The 19,792-nt window shown below is 37.9% G+C and overlaps 1 protein-coding gene across 3 annotated transcripts in view; it reads right to left on the minus strand.

Annotated features, from left to right (window-relative positions):
• The window catches only part of ubr2 (ubiquitin protein ligase E3 component n-recognin 2), a 140,724-nt gene that overhangs the window by 30,819 nt on the left and 90,113 nt on the right, over positions 1-19,792 (minus strand). For all 3 annotated transcript variants that reach the window (XM_043695713.1, XM_043695712.1, XM_043695714.1), the window contains 9 exons: positions 18,986-19,034; positions 17,916-18,070; positions 15,448-15,550; positions 15,070-15,179; positions 10,664-10,744; positions 9,222-9,403; positions 4,630-4,829; positions 4,132-4,225; positions 3,334-3,495 (listed from right to left, as the gene is read on the minus strand). In XM_043695713.1, the coding sequence (XP_043551648.1) occupies positions 3,334-3,495; positions 4,132-4,225; positions 4,630-4,829; positions 9,222-9,403; positions 10,664-10,744; positions 15,070-15,179; positions 15,448-15,550; positions 17,916-18,070; positions 18,986-19,034 (1,136 nt within the window). The remainder of the gene's footprint in view (positions 1-3,333; positions 3,496-4,131; positions 4,226-4,629; positions 4,830-9,221; positions 9,404-10,663; positions 10,745-15,069; positions 15,180-15,447; positions 15,551-17,915; positions 18,071-18,985; positions 19,035-19,792) is intronic.

Here is a 19,792-nt window from a genome sequence, read left to right on the forward strand (position 1 = left end):
GAAAACCAAAGCAAAAAACTCATTTAGGGCTTCCCCTATCTGTTGAGACTCCACGCACAAGTTCCCTACGCTATCCCTGATCGGCCCTACCTTCTCCCTGATCATTCCCTTATTCCTCATGTATGAGTAAAATGTCTTTGGGTTCTCCCTAAACCTTCTTGCCAAGTCTTTTTCGTGCCATCTCTTGGCTAACCTCAGTCCACCATCTTTCGTAAGCTGCCTTCTTCCGAGAAGCTCCTCGGTTCTCATCATCCAAAGTTCCTTAATCTTACCCCTTCTTCCCTGTCTCAGAGGAACAGATACATGCATCACTCGCAACAATTGCTCCATAAATAGTCTTCACATGTCTGTTGTGCCCTCTCTGTGGAACAATTGCTCCCAGTCTGTACCTCCCAACTCCTGTCTGAGAGTCATAATTTCCTTTTCCCCAATTAAACATCTTCCCCCGGCAACTGCTCCTTTCCCTCTCTAAGGCTATGATAAATGTGAGGCTGTTGTGATCACTGTCACCAAAGTGTTCTCCCACCGCAAGATCTGACACCTGTCCTAGCTTGTTTGATTAGATTACAGTGTGGAAACAGGCCGTTCAGCCCAACAAGTCCGCACCGACTCGCCAAAGCGCAACCCATCCAGACCCATTCCCCTATATTTACCCCTGCACCTAACACTACGGGCAATTTAGCATGGCCAATTCACCTGACCGGCACATTTTTTGGACTGTGGGAGGAAACCGGAGCACCCGGAGGAAACCCACGCAGACACAGGGAGAATGTGCAAACTCCACACAGTTAGTTGCCTGAGGCGGGAATTAAACCCGGGTCTCTGGCGCTGTGAGGCAGCAGTGCTAACCACTGTGCCACCGTGCCGCCGAGCACCAAATCCAAAATGGCCTCTCTCCTCGTCGGTTTGTCTTCATACTGAGTAAGGAAACCCTCCTGAACACACCTGACAAAAATGGCTCCATCCAAACCATCTGCACTGAGGTGGTTCCAGTCGATATTGGGAAAGCTGAAATCACTGAAAACAACCACCCTGCTATATCTGCATTTTTCCAAAATCTGCCCACCTATGAGTTCTTCAATCTCTCCACTGCTATTAGGGGGTCTGTAGAAAACCTCCAATGAGATGGCTGTTCCCTTGCTGTTCCTAACTTCCACCCATACTGATTCAGTGGACAAACCTTCCTCGACAACCTTCATTTCTGTAGCTGTGATGCACACTCTGATCAGCATTGCTACACCCCCTCCTCTTTTTCCACCCTCCCTGTTCTTTTGAAATGTTCTAAAAAAAATTCTTTATTTTTGTTACTGTTCTCTATTATTCTTAAGGGCCAGAACTAAACATTTTCCACTGAACTGGTCATGATTTATCAAGCTTTACACCATTCCCATAATCTCTTGTATAAATCTGTTTCGTACAGCCTTGGCTCTATTCATATCACTGATACTGCCCTGGTTGCAGTCTCCCAATTGTTTTCTTCTTTCTTGCAGCTATAGTGCAACATCTTCATTTATTTTCATTGTGTATGTGGCATGTTTTAACACATCTGAGTATTTGATGGTTCCATTTCTATTTGTCCTACACTGCTGACAACATTCCAGCAATGTTTCGGTCTCCCTCTCCACATGGTTATTCCATCCTTGATATTCCAACCAGCTCTACATCTCCACTTCCTTCAGCCACCTTTACAAAAATTATGTCTTGGGTTAAGACATGAATGAAATAAAAGTTTCTTCAATCAAGCATTTGGACAGGGGTTCAAAATACACATGGGGAATCCACTCCAGAATCCTAAAATCGCTGGGGAAAATTCACTCACACAGTAACCAGATAAAAGTTACAACCATAAACAGAATGAAAGGCAATGGTGAGGAGGCACACTTGTTGACTACTGCCACTCTTCTTGCTCCTCCAAACACAGGGTAATTCCACACTTGCTGCTGACAGGTTCACTATGAAATACAAACAAAGTACTGGTGAAACTCATCAGGTCTAACAGCATCTGTGGAGAAAGAAATCAAATGAATGTTTAGAGTCTGATATGACTTCTTCAGAACAGATTCACTATGAACCTCCCAGCAGTAAATGTGGGACAGAACCAGCTTGTGATTGAGCAGCAAGATGAGTGGCACTGGTCAACAAAGCAGGAATAGAGGGTGGAAACAGAAGCGAAAGTGGGCTGCTGGGGAAAGAAACAAGACTAACAGGCATGGGCATGGAACAGCAGTCAGGGATTGGATAGGCTGCAGAGTGAGGCTCAGGTAGAGAGTTTTCGATTGTCTACAATAAAATACTCACTTAACTGGGTACCTGAAAACTGAGGTAATTAACTCCCTGCAAAATAATGCAACGTTTCTCGATTAAAGATGCAGGAGTTCAGGAATTAATAGAAAGGGGACATGTGGTGGAGGCTGTTATAATGAACATGATGTCAATTGCATGATTTAAAAATGAACAGTTGCATTTCATGAAGCTTTACATTTTTGTATTATTACAGTTCAAGGCATGTTACAGGTTATGAATTACTGGAGATGCAGTGTTAAAACAAACACGCCTGTTTCACTGTGAACTTGCCCACCAAAAGAAATTGTCTGAGGGTAACGGCTTTTGAGTACAGATGCATATCAGTTTAATAAAAAATACTTATTACCAACTTATGCCTACTTAAATATTGCAGTGCAGGACGTTCTGTTTTAACACACGCTTCAGCAATGCAAATAACGCGATTGACGAATTAAGGATGCTATTTCTACAGCATGAACTTTTAAAATGTTTGTTGGCTGTAACTCAACTACAGTGCCAACACTTTGAGCACTGTTTCTAAAGCGCGATTGTTCTAACATGAGGTTGGACAAGAACATAACCATCACATTATAGAAGAACTGACTGTATACAGGAAATGAATGGTTTCTTTGTGTGTTGCAACTTTATGTTTAGTGCAATGGCGACGATTATTGATGCTACTGATGAGTTATTTGAATTGTGCTTCTCACCATAGGAAAAATAGGAAAGCAGCATAAATTTCTGAGTGGATACATCTTGGTAACAAACAAAAACACCAAGGTAAAGAACGGTGGGGAAGGAAAAGACTCCCAAGTTATTTTTGCACTTCATGTTACGCCTAGTGTGGTGTCATACCTTTTGTAAAGGAGAGATGGAGGAGATGTGGGAGATAACAGATGCAGAAAAAAAGCAACATTAATTGCAGTGTGAAGTGGACAGAAAAAACTTTTAAAATTGTGTCAAGCACTAATACCAGCTATATTAGGAATCCAAAAGGTGGAGTAGAGTAGGCTATTTATTCTATTAATGTAGGTAATGCAATAATCTAACCTGTTCAATGGGTTTCTAGGAGAAGGAAGTAAAGGAATAACAGTGTTGCTCAAACATTCACACAGTGGACAAAGAAATTCTCCATTCTCCACATCATAGCTTGTGTGCACTCTTAACCGCTGCTGTCTCCGCTGCTCCTTTGCTTGAACTGCATCAAAGTAACTGGTAAAACAAAAAAAACGCTTCATATCATTACAAACAGAAAGTGATACAGTCTGTAAACATTAGAGTAGATTAGAAATGAAGTGATCTTTTGAATTTGAGATCTGAACATGAACATTTTGTAAATGGTGTAAGGGAAAAGTAAACAACTGCAAGTTGCACAGGCTTATAATTTTAAGAGACTATTAGAAAAATTTTAGATATAGCCATTGAAAATGATCTTTGTAGCTGAAAGCCTGCATGGTAGAAACCTGACATGGTAGCAGGTATTTAAACTGTAGATACATTCCTCCTCATGCTCTGAATATTTAAAAATCATTACTGATCAGGAGCAACACAGTTGAACAGTCATGCTCCTGACTGATAAAATGGTGATGCTAATTGCTCAAAAACTCAAGACTATGCAGTGGTTCTTTGAACAATAGTTTCATACTAAAATAGATGAAATCACCTTGCTTCCCAAGAATAATCCTTAGCAAAAATCAGAAAATAATAATAGACACTTAAAGACTTTGACATGGTGGCTGACTATTCATTTCGAGCCTGTTGCTAGCATATAATTTTCTGTAAATAAACTAAAACAATCTCAGCAACTTATTGCTTCAAAAATATTTGTTATTAGTATGCGGTACTAACCTCTGCCAACAGTGAGCATGCATGATGTGTCCACAGCTACCAATATGAGTGCCACAGGCCAAATCAGGCGACATGAACAATGGGTCATGATTTTCTGATGAGAAAAGAAATCATACTTAAAAATTAAAAAAAATTCAACTTGAAGTTGAACAAGAATATTTTCTGGTACTCGCAACTTGTAAATATTGTTGCTGAGCTCCACCTATAAAAAAACACCCATGTTTATAAGCTGTTAGGCAACAGGCTATAATACGTCATCTATGGTATTATGATGTAATATACATTTACGAATCACTGGAGAAAAATCTAAATATTTAAAAGGTTGAGATTCAAACAATATTAAAAAATTGTCAAATTTTCCAGCCTAGTAAAGGAAAATAGAAAAAACAAATTACCAAGGTGCAACTTCACAGCAATTATAGAAAGGAATTTATTTAAGAACTTTTACTTTCAACAATGGAAAGTACCAGCATCATAAACACCAATGTAAAAAATCACCTGGATCCTGAATGGTCCTTGCTCTATTCTTGGACAAAACTGTTGATCTCTGAACAAAGGATGCCAAAACCATTGCTTTGTTGTTCATTCTAATCTCCTGTTCCTCTTGGCACAAAATGCATGTAACAACTTGCTTCTCTTCAAAGACTCTGGTTTGTCTGGGACCTAAAGCAATCAATGCTGCATCAGGAACTATAGGTCTAGAAATAAAATAAGATAACATGAACATCAGAACAATACACATTTTATTGGTACACATATTGCTGAGTAGTGATTATCTAAGTAAAGCAATTTTATTACATTACAACAATGATTACTATTCAAGCAATACTCAGTTAGCTGGGAGACACTTTACAATTCCTGAAGTTGTGAAGGATATGATTAAAAAGAGCAAGTTCTTTTTTACTTGAAAATGATATACATTTGAAACCAAAGAGAAAATCATTATCTCTTGTTGCAGCATATAAAATATACTATCAAGCAAAGTGATTGACACTGGATTAAAAACCAAAAGAACTGCAGATTCTGTAAATCAGAAACAAAAACAGAAATTGCTGGAAAAGCTCAGCACGTCTGGCAGCATCTGCTTGAGTGTGGATATTATTTAACATCTTCAGATGGTCAAAGAAACCTTCTATTAAGAATCAAACCTCAAAACGTCATCTTGGTAAGGCTGCAACTGAGATCACCAAGTCTGCCTGAGGATAAAATTCTGAGAAAACACAGCAGACCCTCCCAAATTAACTCTTAAATCATCCTGAAGCAACATTCTTCCAGTAAGCCAGTATAATTATTTGGATAGGCCATAATGTATGCAATATGCAGATAACCTATGACTCACACTTGGCAAATGCAAACATCACAATGCCAAATGACCAAATTGCAATGAAATTAGAAAATCGTTTTTTTCTCGTCAAGACTCCGCATCCAAGGAAACATTCCAGTTGACAAAGGCAATAACTCACGACACTTCATCCTACTTCAAGGCAGTCTCTCCATTGTCTTCTGCATTTGTCATTCACAGTTTGATCACAGGAAAATTGTTGCTCATTGCTCTCCTATACTACAATACGACTCCATGTTTGAATTGACTTACTCGTCTCAGAGTCAAACCCCATCGATCAACTGATCATATGATGTTAAACATACTTCAAAATCAACTTCAGCAGCTTAATTAAGCAACTTATTAAAAAACTGCAAAAGGTATTTAAGGTTAGATATATCAGCAGCTGACTTTTTCTGCTTCCATACTAATGTTCATCACTTGTTATATTGGAAGATGGCCATATCGGAATAATAGCTGCTGACAGTGTGGAATGACAAGACTCAACAGCAAATAGATCAATGCTGTCCTGAAATGCAACTTTGAATTTGCAACGAAAGCTATCACAGAGCACAGAAAGAGACACAAAGCAAACTGAATGCTCTTCTGCATTTGTTACTTCTCCCAATACTTTAACCAGGCCACAGTTGTATTCTTGATCCCACCATATGGCATAAGAATCACTTGTATAAATGAATACATCTGATTTCCATTCCCCAATTGTGAAGAATACAAACTTTCCACTACCATCCACATTATCTCTCACAGACACGGAGTAAATAATTCCCTCGTACCTTGCTAAGTTCAACTGCCTCTTCAGAAAATCATGGGATCAGTGAACAGCATATGCCAATACTAAATGGTCTATGGCTTGGATCCTGTCTTCTTGGTGTTTGTGTTTCAACTACCCATTGACTTGTTTGTGGCTTCAAGTCTTACATGCCCAATTATTGGGACATCTTCATAGATGGGAAGTAGTCATATACCCTAGTCTTTGGACAGTCATTATGTTTCATCCAAATCAAGAATGTTGCCCATCATTTCAATTATAGGTCTCAATTCCAATACATGCTTGATTATGCTAATGTTTCAAGTGAAAAATTGAAGCAACTTGTTCCTTCACCATTTTTTCTTTTATCTCTCCATAAACAGTAATTTACGGAATCATCACTTTCTTCTGCACACATCTTTGGCATTAAACACCAAGATAATGGTTATACCAGAAATGCAAGTGGACGCTGAGTGTTTTGGTTACAAGTTAACTTTATGAAACACCAAAACATCACAAATGAGAAAAGGTACCCAAACATTTGTCCCCAACATCCAACAAATACAAATGTTACCAATTCTACTCAATTATGGCAACTTTTATTCTACAGATAGGACATTGATGATCCTAGCTGCACATTACAACATTTAAAATGCAATTTGGTAATTGATTGCATCCTTACCTGCAACCCATTCAACTCATTTTTAGCAAAAATTGTGTTAGACCTGTCTGAGATATCATTATCATGTTCAGATGTTGGATTTTTAAAACCGAAATTGATGGGTTTTCTTTAAATTGTGAATTTCTTTTATCTCTTTGAAAAGTAATTCAAAATACTAAGCTGATTACATCATTTCCAAGAAAGCATGCCATTCAGTTCAGGGATAAGCAGGATAGCAGTGATGCTAATTCATGACATATTTATACCACTACAATTATAATAGACAGAGAAAATGTTAGTTTCATTTTGAGTTTAGTTCAGAAAAATGATGAGTTCAGTTCAGGAGATCAATTTCTAACTAGCAGAAAAATTAAGAATTGAGTTCAGGAGAAGAACAGTCATTCTAAGTGAAGGATTTTAGCTTGAGAAATCTCCTAGCTATGAGAGCTTGTATTGAATAGTCAAAGATTTAGGCCTCCTGAACTGAAAAGAAGTGTAAACCATCAGAAGAGGAAGCTAAGGCCAACAGGACTGGAAAGAAACTGTAGAACTGTGTCAGCAGTCTAAGAAAGAGAGCTGAAGAGAGTCTGTCAAGAAAGAAATTAAGAGATGAGATAGTAGTGATATTTCTCTGCAATATTGTATCTGTAGAAGTACATTGGTGAGAAACAGTTTGAATTTTTTTGCTTTTTTGTAGCTTTGTTATTTATGCTCAGATCTTTCTAAACTGTCATGTTTGTTTCTCTTTTGTACAATAAACTTTTGTTCACTTGTTAAAAAAATTGCAGTTTCACATGAATATATTCAGTGACATTACAATCAACCACAAAATATTACAATTATCATTTATTAAGGCAGATTTTACTTGGGAATCCGACATAGTCAATATTACTATCAATAGGGATCATAATATCCAGAAAGAACCAAGCAGAAATCATCAGTCTCACCCTGCTGGAATAAGTGAGGAGAAATGTTTGAGGCTGGTGTGGCAACGAAGAATAGTTTACCACAATCACATTGGATGCACCTTGTGAGTTGGATTGGTAGTAAACTGGCATAATTATGATTGGAAAGGTTCAAATGTGCAACGCCAGAGTAGTGGCAACAGGTCGGGGAGATGACAACACATCAAGGAGTTTGAGGAGAAAAATGAAACTGCAGCTGGCATGTAATTTGTAAAGGCAGAGGGAAAAGGTGGATTATTTTCTAAAGATAGCATGATGATGGCAAATCTGAAAAGAAGGACAGTGTCCAAAAGTTGTGAACCATTAACAATATGAGGTGACATGGGAAAAGAAGTTTGGCGGTTCACAGCTGAGTGGAAATAACGTCAAGGGAACAGGAAGTGAACTGTATGGTTGGGATGCACTCAGAGAGGACACTGTGAGACCGAAGAGAAACAATGAAAAGTTAGCTAGGGTGGAAGAAACCTTCAGGAAGATTTGGCTAAAGGAAAGAAAGGAAGGAGCAGAAGCAGCTGAACAGATAGTTTCAATATTTGTGACAAAGAAATTCATGAATTCCTCACATTTACTCTTGCTTTTAAGAGTGGAGGTGGTGGTGAGAGGGCTTAAGACGATGTTTGGCATGGAGAAACAAAGCTTTCGGCTGTTTTCACTATCCGGTATGACTTTAGAATAATGAGCAGTTTGGAAAGAAAATTGCAGATTCCGATAGTACTTCAACACAAATCTGGTGACTAATTTATAAATCAGTTTTCCTCCATAAACTTTCCTCCATAGACATAAGGGACCAAAATGAGAGCCATACTGGGAGCCCCGCCATGGTGAGAGATTAGAATAGTTTTATGGAAAAAGGGCAATGGTGGAGGTGAAGGTGCAGAATGTCAGCATGAATTAGATGTGGGAAGAAAAGAAAGAGCATTATACTAGATAAGCAACTTTTCCAAGAAGGAAAATTAACTTGCCTTATGTGTTGATTGAGAGACAGTTTGCTCATGTTGTCAAATGAAAACGAGACAAGAACACAGCCATTGTTCTCCGACAAATGTTAGTTTTAAGATTCAGCACTGCTGGCTCGAAGACAATGTGGAACTGATTCTCACATCTTTGCCAGATGTACCTGCAAAATGCCACCAGTGGATGCACAAACCCACATGGACAGCATCCTATTTTCCATCTTTACTAATGCTAATTTTCCTTATAAAACATTTGCAATTTTGAGTTCTCAATTCGGGTGCTTACACCATGTGATTAAAAAATGTGACCAAAATCTAGACAACAGTACAATTTTCCTTTCAAAGTTACTACAATATACATTGAAACAAGCAAATGCCTGATATGTAACACTTATATGTGCTAAAGACCCTGTTGGCTTACCTGTTGTCAGGGGCTGTGGAAGATGAAGCTTCTAGTTCTTCTAATGTCTGTTGAAATAACTCTCTATTTTCATCAATAAAATGTCTCTGCATTTCTGACATCTGGGCCAATATCTTCTCTCTTCGCAGCCGGGCAATTTCAGCTTTCCGCTTCCTATCTGCTTTATCTTTATCTCGTGAACACTACAAAAAAGACGATTAACAGAATGACCTAATAAAAAACAGTTCGTAAAGTAATAATTTCGATCTCAAAGGCAAGTGAAGGGGCAGTTTACTGAAAGGCAGAAGAGAAAGGCTCGCTGCAGTAATGTTAAGCATTCTTACTTTTTTGTTTAAAAGGTTCAGTCAGACAAATGAAAGTATCTATTTTCAATACAATCCAATACCTTGCCACTGCAAGCATTTTCCAGTACACAAATTTATAACTTTATCTAATATAAAAGCAATTGCATTACAGACATCCAAAAATGCTAATCAATATTAGAAATGAGCAATTTTATTAATTTAAATGTAAATCACACTCCTTTCAATGGGTCAGACAACTTGGTGAAGACTAAGTCAGCCAAAAGTACAAAAAAGGTCTCAAAACCACATATGGTTTTTGGTTCCGAATTAGTAGCTGTAAGTAGTTGGATGTTGTTACTTCTGGTTTCATAGACTTGGACGACTGAAGAGTAAACACCAGAAATCCTGCTCCCCGATGTTCTTAAGATATTTATGTTGATATCACATGCACTGTGATAATGCCTGCAAATTAACATCAAACTGATGTTGCACACCAAAGTACAAACAAACAAATGTATATTTAGAAGGAATAGTGGGGCCTGTTGATGATATTAACACTGCAGCTTTTGAAATAGCCAATGCCTCCAGCAGAAGTCAGAAAGGAGGGAGAAAAAAAAAATCACAAATCAAAATGAAAACTTGGAATGTAATAAATGATGGGAAGACACCACTGGCAGGGGAAATTTCGACCAGATCCTATTATTAAAAAAAACCCATAAATTACACAAATCGTGCTTTTTGTTACTGAAAAGGTCATACACTATTAACAAATACTTTTGAAGGATTACAGTAATTTTTGTGCTTCAACAAACATTTTGGAAACTACCTTAAAATTTAATGTTAAAAATCACACAACACCAGGTTTATAGTCCGACAGGTTCAACTGGAAACACATTAGCTTTCAGAGCAATGCTCCTTCATCAGGTGATAGTGGAGCCCTTCACTATCACCTGATGAAGGAGCGTCGCTCCGAAAACTAGTGTGCTCCCAATTGATCCTGTTGGATTATAACCTGGTGTTGTATGATTTTTAACTTTGTACACCCCAGTCCAACACCGGCATCTCCAAATCATTAAAATTTAATAGCTGTATTGAGCCTTGCTTTCTCCTCCAAGAAAGAAATGTGTTAAGTGGTTCACTGTTAAGGCATTATCTTACCTCTTCCATGCCATGCCCTTCTGTTTCTATAATAGGGGCCAAATTGCTTCGTTCTCTCATCTTTTTAACAGTTCCAAAAAGCTTTAAAACAAAATTCAGTCTTTTCAGAATTGAAAACAAATTAAAAATCCATTTTACAACTGTAATGTTAACACCCAATTCTTGCCTTCCACATTTCTTAAAGTTATGCAACCACAGCAGTAGTATACTGGTGTTTGTTGTTTCAGGTCTCCCAAATTAAAAAGGTAACTGGGTACAGGATGCATATTCAAATAAAAGGCAGATAATCAGTGGAAGAGCCCAATTCAAAAAGGAATTCAAAAAGAAAATTAATTTTAATGCTTTATTGAGAGTTTTCGGACCATCTGAAATAAGGCTATCAAAAACAATGATTTCCACCACCCCCATTCCAATTATCTAAGCAATAAGTAATTTTATGAGCAACAAAGCTATGGACCTTACAATATAGCCCCAGCAGAAAACAATTGTTGCCAAATTTCCTATTTCATCTATGTTACGTGTAAAACAAAGCAGCAAGTTTTACTATTGGTCCATGCATTAATTTCAGAGAATATTACAAATTAAAGGTATGCTTCAATCCATTACATCACTAAAATACAAGGTTATCTTCACACAAAGATGACACAAAATCAGGGTACATTTTGTAATTGCTTTCAGGTTAAGTAATGAAATTAGTCAAGATTTTCTCTCCCAATGGATAACAAGCTTTTTGTTTGAAAAGTTGTTCTATCTTTATACGGTACTTAAAAGACTGGGACTACCATCATTGCAAAATGGAACATCTCTCCTCAAAGATTTACATAATATATTGGAATATGTTAAATAAGAAAGGCATTACAATTTGCAGGCATCTACTTCATGAAATGCACAATTTGCTTAGTTTGCATAATTGCCATAGAAATCACTACTATTCAGTAGCTGCAAATTGTTAAGAAAAATAATCAATTAGAAGTATTTAGTTTCAAAATGTTTCTTAGCTTTGAACTCTGATTATTTAGGATGAAACTCTTAACTGGGCATTAATTATCCACTGAAGTATTGACGGTGGAAAAGCATTCATGAGCTTTCCTGTCCAGACTTAATCATGTAGTGGTTGGAAGATACAGGTAGTTCTCCACTCGCGATCACACAAATACCTAACACAAAGTACAGCACAGCCTGAATGAAGGTTTAAATCATATTTATTAATGAAACAAAAGCAAACTTAACACATTAGATTGAAAAAAATATTGTTAATGCAGGGACAAAGATCATCATCATCTTCACCACCTTCAGGTGCAGTTGAGGTTGCAAAAGTAGGTGATTGATTGGTCTTCTTACTGTTTCTTTGGGGTTGGTTTAGATTGAGAGATATGCAGGTACAAGAACAAACGAGAAAGGCAAATGGTGTGTATAAGAGTAATGCAATCCTGCAGGAATTATACAGGGTTTATACAGGAATTAAAGAACAATATTCTTGTCTCAAGAGAGACAGCAACAAGCAATCATTAGGTTAATTTTTGAGATAAAGTGCTCAATGTATAATCGCGTACCTCTCACATGCTCTGACGACAGTTGACATCAGCACATACACAGAATGGCATGGAGGCTTCAGTGCACGTAGACAATGACTGGGAGACTTGGATGCTGATATAGTTCACGTGCAGAACAGCGCTGAGGCTTTGGCGCTGACATCAGCGCATACGCAGAACCAATTGTGCAAAACAATCACTGTTGGAATCATATTATTGCCAACAGAGATAAGCATTCTTGAAAACACCGTTCCCTAATTCTTCATTGACGCTACAGCTAAATCACACTGCCCAAACATGCTTTATATGAGAACTACCTTCAGTGGGATCCTGACCCCACAACCAACCATCTACTGAATTGCACAACCACTTTAAAATTCACACCAGGGAAGCATGAAGGTTCTGCACATGAATATAGTTAAATGAATGACTAAGTCGGTGGCAAAAGTAGAATAATGTGGGAAAATGTAGACTTATTCACTTTGTTGCGCAAAATAACAAAACTGCATATTTTTCCAGTGAGAAACTAGTAAATATTGATTATCAATTGAGATTTGGACATTCTTGGTCACCAAACATACAAGTACAGCATAAATTAGGAAAGCAAATTCCATGTTGGTCATTTTTTGAGTTTGGACTACAACATCTAGCATGCTTTTCAGCAAGTGTACAGGATTTTGACAAAACCACACATGGAGTACTGTATACAGATCTGATGCCATATCCAAAAAGGACATACCTGTCTCATAATGGGCACCACAAAGGTTAACTAAATTTATCCTAGGATAAGAAGAGTGCCCAAGAAATAAAGATGGAGTATAAGGGTCCAAAACTTTGTAGAACTAAGAAGCATCAGAACAGCGTGAGGGAATAGCCAGACTAGACTAAGATGAGAAATTTCTGCACTCAGTGGATTGTCAAACTTTAGAATTGCCTAACTCAGGGGTTTCTGAAGACTCAGCAGTTTAGAATACTCAAGGAGTCGCCTGATCCATTTTTAGACACGAAGAAATCAAAGGGATATGGAGACTGGGCAGGAAAATAGTGTTGAGCTCAACATTCAGCCATGATCTGACTAAATGGCAGAACAGGCTCGAGGGATGACATTACCTACAGTGCTCCTAAATATGTTCTTACTTTCCTATTTGATGGGAATAGTAAGCCTCTGGTACTACAGTTACAAATTATACTTCACTTTTAGATTTTAGATGCACAATGCATCCAAGTTCATTGTTTCAGATCACGATGCATAACAATAAGTTATTTTGCGGACTGTAAATTATAATGTACCTGGTATTCATTTACTTATCCACTCCATGACAGCCCAATTACTTTCCTTTTCAAAAACTGCTGAGTGAGCGAACGGTTAACATTAGAAAATAGAAATTTACCCAAAGACAGAGTTGCCCGCTCATTTGTTCTGAAGTTGTGGACAAAGCTGCATTTAATGCCCAAACCCAAGTTACTATGAAAAGATGGTGACGAGCTCTCTCTATGACCCTCTTAAGTCTTCATGCTAATGGCGCACACACACAATCAGAGCAAATACCAAAGATGATCCTTGAGACAGCACCTTCCCACAATTACTTCAGTTTAAAAGGACAAGTGCAGCAGATACATGAGAACATCACTTACAAATTTCCCTCCAAGTCACTCACCATTCTGACTTGGAAATACATCACAATTCCTTCACAGTTGCTGGGTCAAAATCCTGGAATTACTTGTGGATCAACCATAGCATGTCAACTGCAGTGATTTAAGAAGGCAGCTCACCACCACCTTTAGATTTTTTTTAGATTATATTAGATTTTTAGATTAGATTAGATTACATTACAGTGTGGAAACAGCCTTCGGTCCAACAAGTTCACACCGACCCGCCAAAGCGCAACCCACACCATACCCCTACATTTACCCCTTACCTCACACTACGGGCAATTTAGCATTGCCAATTCACCTAACCTGCACATCTTTGGACTGTGGGAGGAAACCGGAGCACTCGGAGGAAACCCACGCAGACACGGGGAGAATGTACAAACTCCACACAGTCAGTCGCCTGAGGCAGGAATTGAACCCGGGTCTCCGGCGCTGTGAGGCAGCTGTGCTAACCACTGTGCCACCGTGCCGCCCTTAAGGACAACTAAAGACAGGCAATAAGTGCTAGCCTGCCAGTAATGGCTCAAGTCCCACAAATGAACCAAAAATAACTTGAAATGAAAATTCATATTTGACTGCTATTATATCAACATAGTATTAAGCCTAAGCAATACAAGAGTGCTGAAAATGTGTTGCTGGAAAAGCGCAGCAGGTCAGGCAGCATCCAAGGAGCAGGAGAATCGACGTTTCGGGCATGAGCCCTTCTGCTTCTTGGATGCTGCCTGACCTGCTGCGCTTTTCCAGCAACACATTTTCAGCTCTGATCTCCAGCATCTGCAGTCCTCACTTTCTCCTCCAATACAAGAGTGCACCAGGAACTACTCTCTCACTTCTTAGTTAAATGGCATTCCCATCAAATTGGGAATGACCTCTTGCATTACATTACCAATTTCACATCAGTGCACATATCTGACAGAAGTTTCCTTCTGGTGCAGATGAGGTAGTGTAACAACATTCCATGACTACATAATAGAAGGATCAATAAAAAATGGCAAATAATGTGGACTTTTACTGTGGCACTGTTAGTTTACAAATCAGCTCAAGAGGTAAAAGGTACTCTTTCTCACACAGGGAAATAAAAACAAAAACAGTCAACACTTTGTGAACAGGATAATTTGTCAAAGTTTTCTCCCTTAAGATAGATCTGCTTCCATACAAATCTATTTTCTGATAACATTGAATTGGAACAAAGCAATTCACTTAATAAACACTGGAATATACCTTAAGTATCCATTTGATCATGTCCTTATAAACCTCCAAATGAGGAGAATTCTGCAAGGTTTCCAGCATTGCTAAAATGCTAGGTGCGTTTTCTGGAGCATCCCCAGGACCTGCCAAATAGTTCCAGAGTAAATTAAAATGTCAATATGCAAATAACCAACACTTGCATAACTTCACCTAATATAGTACACCTGAATAAAAGTGTAAGTTATTCTGATGAAATTTCTAGAACTTTTTATGAACAGGTGAAGGAAAGATGTGAATCTGGCATAAGAAAGAAAAAAATTTGAATGACCGAACCAAATGAATAAACGGCACCTGTCTTATCTCAATTATTATTTACCAGGCAACAGAATTTTTGACAGAATCGATACATACATGAAAATTTTGAGGTGAAGGTAAAGGTCACATCACTGTCTGCACTTGCACTTTCTATTTGTTGTTTCTCTTCATTTAAAGCCATTCCAATCAAGTGCAAAACCTATGTGAACAGGATTACGATATAATGAAATTTATCTATTCAAAGTTAATCAAAATAAACAGACATAAGCAATAATAAAGGAAATAGTGCTCATTGGTATTTGGTTAATTTCTGCCATGGCAAAGTAGTAAGACAGTCCCACATACATACCCTCACAAATTTCTCAATCATAGTAGTGTCTTCATACAAGGTGCCAAGCACTTTCCAAAAAGTACAGAAGTAAGAAAACAATGTACTTCAAAAACAAGGTCAGCTTCCAAAAGTTATTTGGTTATGGCAGTGAGAGAATTGGAAATGAAGACGACTGACCTCAAACATATCTAATAGTCAGTACACTGAGACCCCATTATCAGTGATAGAAAATGGACTTCCTGCTGATAAGAACAAAAAATGCAGATACCACTCCTATGTACATTTCCTATGTATCACAAAGAACTGCAATCAGTTTACTGAGGCAAACTGAACGAGACAACGGGCAAAAATATCGGGTCTATGTCTGACCTTGAGAGTACTTGGATCTGCGGGTAGCAAAAGCAGATTCACAAATTGTGAAGACTGAATGTAAACAAAGGTAAATTTATACAACACTTTTCATGTTATTACATCAAACATTCTCATAAAGCATGCCCATGATAAATGTGACTTGAGACTAAAAAGATCCCAGGAGTCGATGTCAGCTTAAATTCATACAAATTCTTCAACTGGGATTTCAATACAAAATGCTAATTAATGCCAGCATGTACATGGAAAATAATTAACAGCAGAAACACAGAAACAGACACTCAGACTACTCAGCCCTCAAATATGTTCCAATTTGATTTAATTAGATTAAATTAGATTAGATTCCCTACAGTGTGGAAACAGGCCCTTCGGCCCAACAAGTCCACACCGACCCTCCAAAGAGTAATCCACCCTCACCATTTCCCTCTGACTAATGCACCAAACACATGGGCAATTCAGCATGGCCAATTCACTGACCTTCAGATTGTTGGAGTGTGGGAGGAAATCGGAGCACCCGGAAAAATCCACACAGACATGGGGAGAACGTGCAAACTCCACACAGACAGTCGGCCAAGGCTGGAATCGAACCTGGGTCCCTGGTGCTGTGAGGCAGCAGTGCTAACCACTGAGCCACCATGCCACCCTGGCTGACTTAACTCCATTATCTATCGCCAATTTCAATCCTGAGAATTTCAATAACTCATTGAAGATTTTTATTGTACAGTAATGTGAACAATGCTTTGAATTTCATGCTTAACTGGCCAAGCTTGAATTATAAGACTGTACCTAAAAAAACTTAGCTGGTTCCTTTCTGGTGAAATCAACCACGTCACCCCAATTTACTATATTTTACTGACATGCTCCATCAGAACCCTCACATATAGCACTAATGCATGTGTTTAATAAACCAATCTCACTTCCACTTTTATGTGAGCAAAACAGAACACACATACACATAGCACTGCTGCCTCACAAGGCCACAGACCTGGATTCAATTCCCACCTCAGGCAACTGTCTGTGTGGAGTTTGCACATTCTCCCAGTGTCTGTCTGCGTGGGTTTCCTCCGGATGCTCCGGTTTCCTCCCACAGTCTAAAGATATGAAGGTTAGGTGAATTGGCCATGCTAAATTGCCCATAGCATTAGGTGAAGGGGTAAATGTAGGGGAATGGGTCTGGGTGGGTTGCTCTTTGGAGGGTCGGTGAGGACTTGTTAGGCCGAAGAACCTGTTTCCACACTGTAAGTAATCTAATCTAATCTAAACATTGTGCCCAAAAACTGGACTCTACTCAACATGTTTTAGAGTACATAGGAGTAAAAACTTGCATTGTAGCTTGCTCTGGATACAAATTTGGCCCCACTTGCACACTTTTTCTGTCTAGACCAAATGAAAAAAAATTGCATAAATGTTATAGCTGGGAAGCAATGTACAATAGAAAAGATGACAAGGAATACAAATATAACTTTTGACCTCAGCTTTGATAACACCAAAAATCAGGACAGCCTCCCTTTTAGATGAGGGGGTAACAAACTCCAACATTTAAAAGAAATTCAAAGAGTTATTAACAAACTTTTTAATGACTTTTCTTTTGATAAATTCTGCACTATTCCCTCCATTGTGAACTATTTTTCATCCCTATAGCTGTGTAATGAGTCTGCTCCAACATCTTTTTTAATATTTCAATGTAGGAGGATGAACCACTTATCTAGAAAGTAGCAGCAAACAAAAAATGCCCCTCTATTTTGCCGTCCCAAAACCAGGTCAAACTAAAACAAAAGCTTATTTTCAGCTATGAAAAAATGAGATAAATTCCAATCAATGAAACCATCTGACTTTGAAATGCAAAGAGATTATCAAAGCTTACCCTTTGTAACATACTTTCAGTCCAAGCATGTCCATTTGGTTCCACAACCCACTGCAGGACTGTTCTCAAGATATACATAAAAACATCTGACTGAAGGATGTTTACCAGACTGGCAAACAGGGGGCAAAAATGAGGAAGGACAGGAGGTGGTAGAGCTAAAACAAAGATAGTTTCATGAATATCATTATTGCAAAATGATTTCAACTTGTGCGCACTGGCTACATTTCACGTATAAAAATATTCAAAGTTAATTCATGTCTTTTGGATATAATTGACAACAAAACAAGCTAAATTTGCCTCCACACTCAAAAATACTCTCCCAATACTGCTCAAAAATCATCAGAAAATGAATTTCTGAAAGCACTCAGCAAATATTGTGTTGAATACCCCAATTCATATAACGTAAAATAATCATCTCTTGCCCCTTTCTAGCTTCCTATTGATTGCATCATGCCAGAAAAGGTTGTTAAAAATAGTTCACTGTCTTTTACTGAAGTAAATGAGAATACCTGGTTAAATACATTTAGAGACACAAGCAGTCCTCGAATTGCAAACATGTTCCGTTCCCAAGTCTATTCAAATGTCAATTTGCACAAAAATTACAGCCATTGTAGGAACAACTGCTTTATATTATCCTAAGTACAGGCATTGTTCATATATCAGATATTTAATATTATACCAGTGTACAGGATCGCGTTCATTACTTGGATGCTTGTAAATCGAGGCCTGCCTGTATATCTGACAATTGTTACTCCTGAAAGTTATAAAGGTAACTCAAACTGCAATTTAGTTGCAAGGTATGTGTAACGATCAAGTAATTTCGAAAGGTGCCTGCCGAGATCTCTCTTAATCCTGACCTGATTGATTGGAAAGTGGAGAACTTACTGATCCATCTAATATTAACACAGATCACAATTTTGAATTGTCAAATATGGAAGACAGTGAATTAAAGTAAAACACAAAGGACTCATGGAGCCACATTAGCTACCGTGTCAACAATGATATGTGAGCAGGCGACCTCCCAATCCAAAATGAAATGAAATAAAATTAACTCCAAAATTTTAACATACCCATGTCTTCTCCATTTTGCTTCCTCAACTTTCTTTGGGCTTCTTCAGCCTAAAGAAAAATAAAACACTAATATGAATTTATTTTTAGTGAGCACATTTCATAAGCACAAGCTTTTAAAAAAATAAAAAACTTTTTTTGAAGCCTTGCAAAATATATACTTATAAAAGTAAAGAAAATGTGAAACCTGGACTAAAGAAATACAGTAAAGAAATACAGTAGTTTGGAGACAAATTCAGAAATGCCTCTCCAACTGTGATGGCACAATAATAAGTCAATGAGTTCATTATTCAAGTCATACATGTTGAAAAGTGATGGGATAACAACACAGAGTGGGGAAGGGAAGAGTGGAGGAAGTAAAGAATGATGCGACAGTCAGGAAGAACAAGGCTACAAAAGGCAGGGATGATCAAGTTAAGCATCTTTGTCAACTTTTCTTCTGACACCGGATGCTTTAAAATAAATGCTTTCCTTGCCCTTTATCGGTAAATATACAAATAATCAATAGAAATAAGTAGAAAATGTTGAAAAACAGTTCCAAAGGAGTCAGTGCTAATTGATATCCTTCTACTTTCCAAGACATTTCTTCACTTTCAGTTGCCAAGGTCTAAGACCACAGAAGATGTCTGCTTATAATTGACTAGCTGTGATTTGTCACGACAGGACCAAGATTGCTCGGCTTTCAGAGAAAAAAAGATCTTAATAAAAATTAAGTTACAAAAGCTTATAAATGTGATGAAAATATTTTCTTTGATTTGAGGTCAAAGAGGGGAACGCATTTTTGATTGCGTTCAGCAGAATTTTCTACA

This window comes from Chiloscyllium plagiosum, chromosome 9 (assembly GCF_004010195.1).
Source record: "Chiloscyllium plagiosum isolate BGI_BamShark_2017 chromosome 9, ASM401019v2, whole genome shotgun sequence".
Classification (NCBI taxonomy): domain Eukaryota; kingdom Metazoa; phylum Chordata; class Chondrichthyes; order Orectolobiformes; family Hemiscylliidae; genus Chiloscyllium; species Chiloscyllium plagiosum.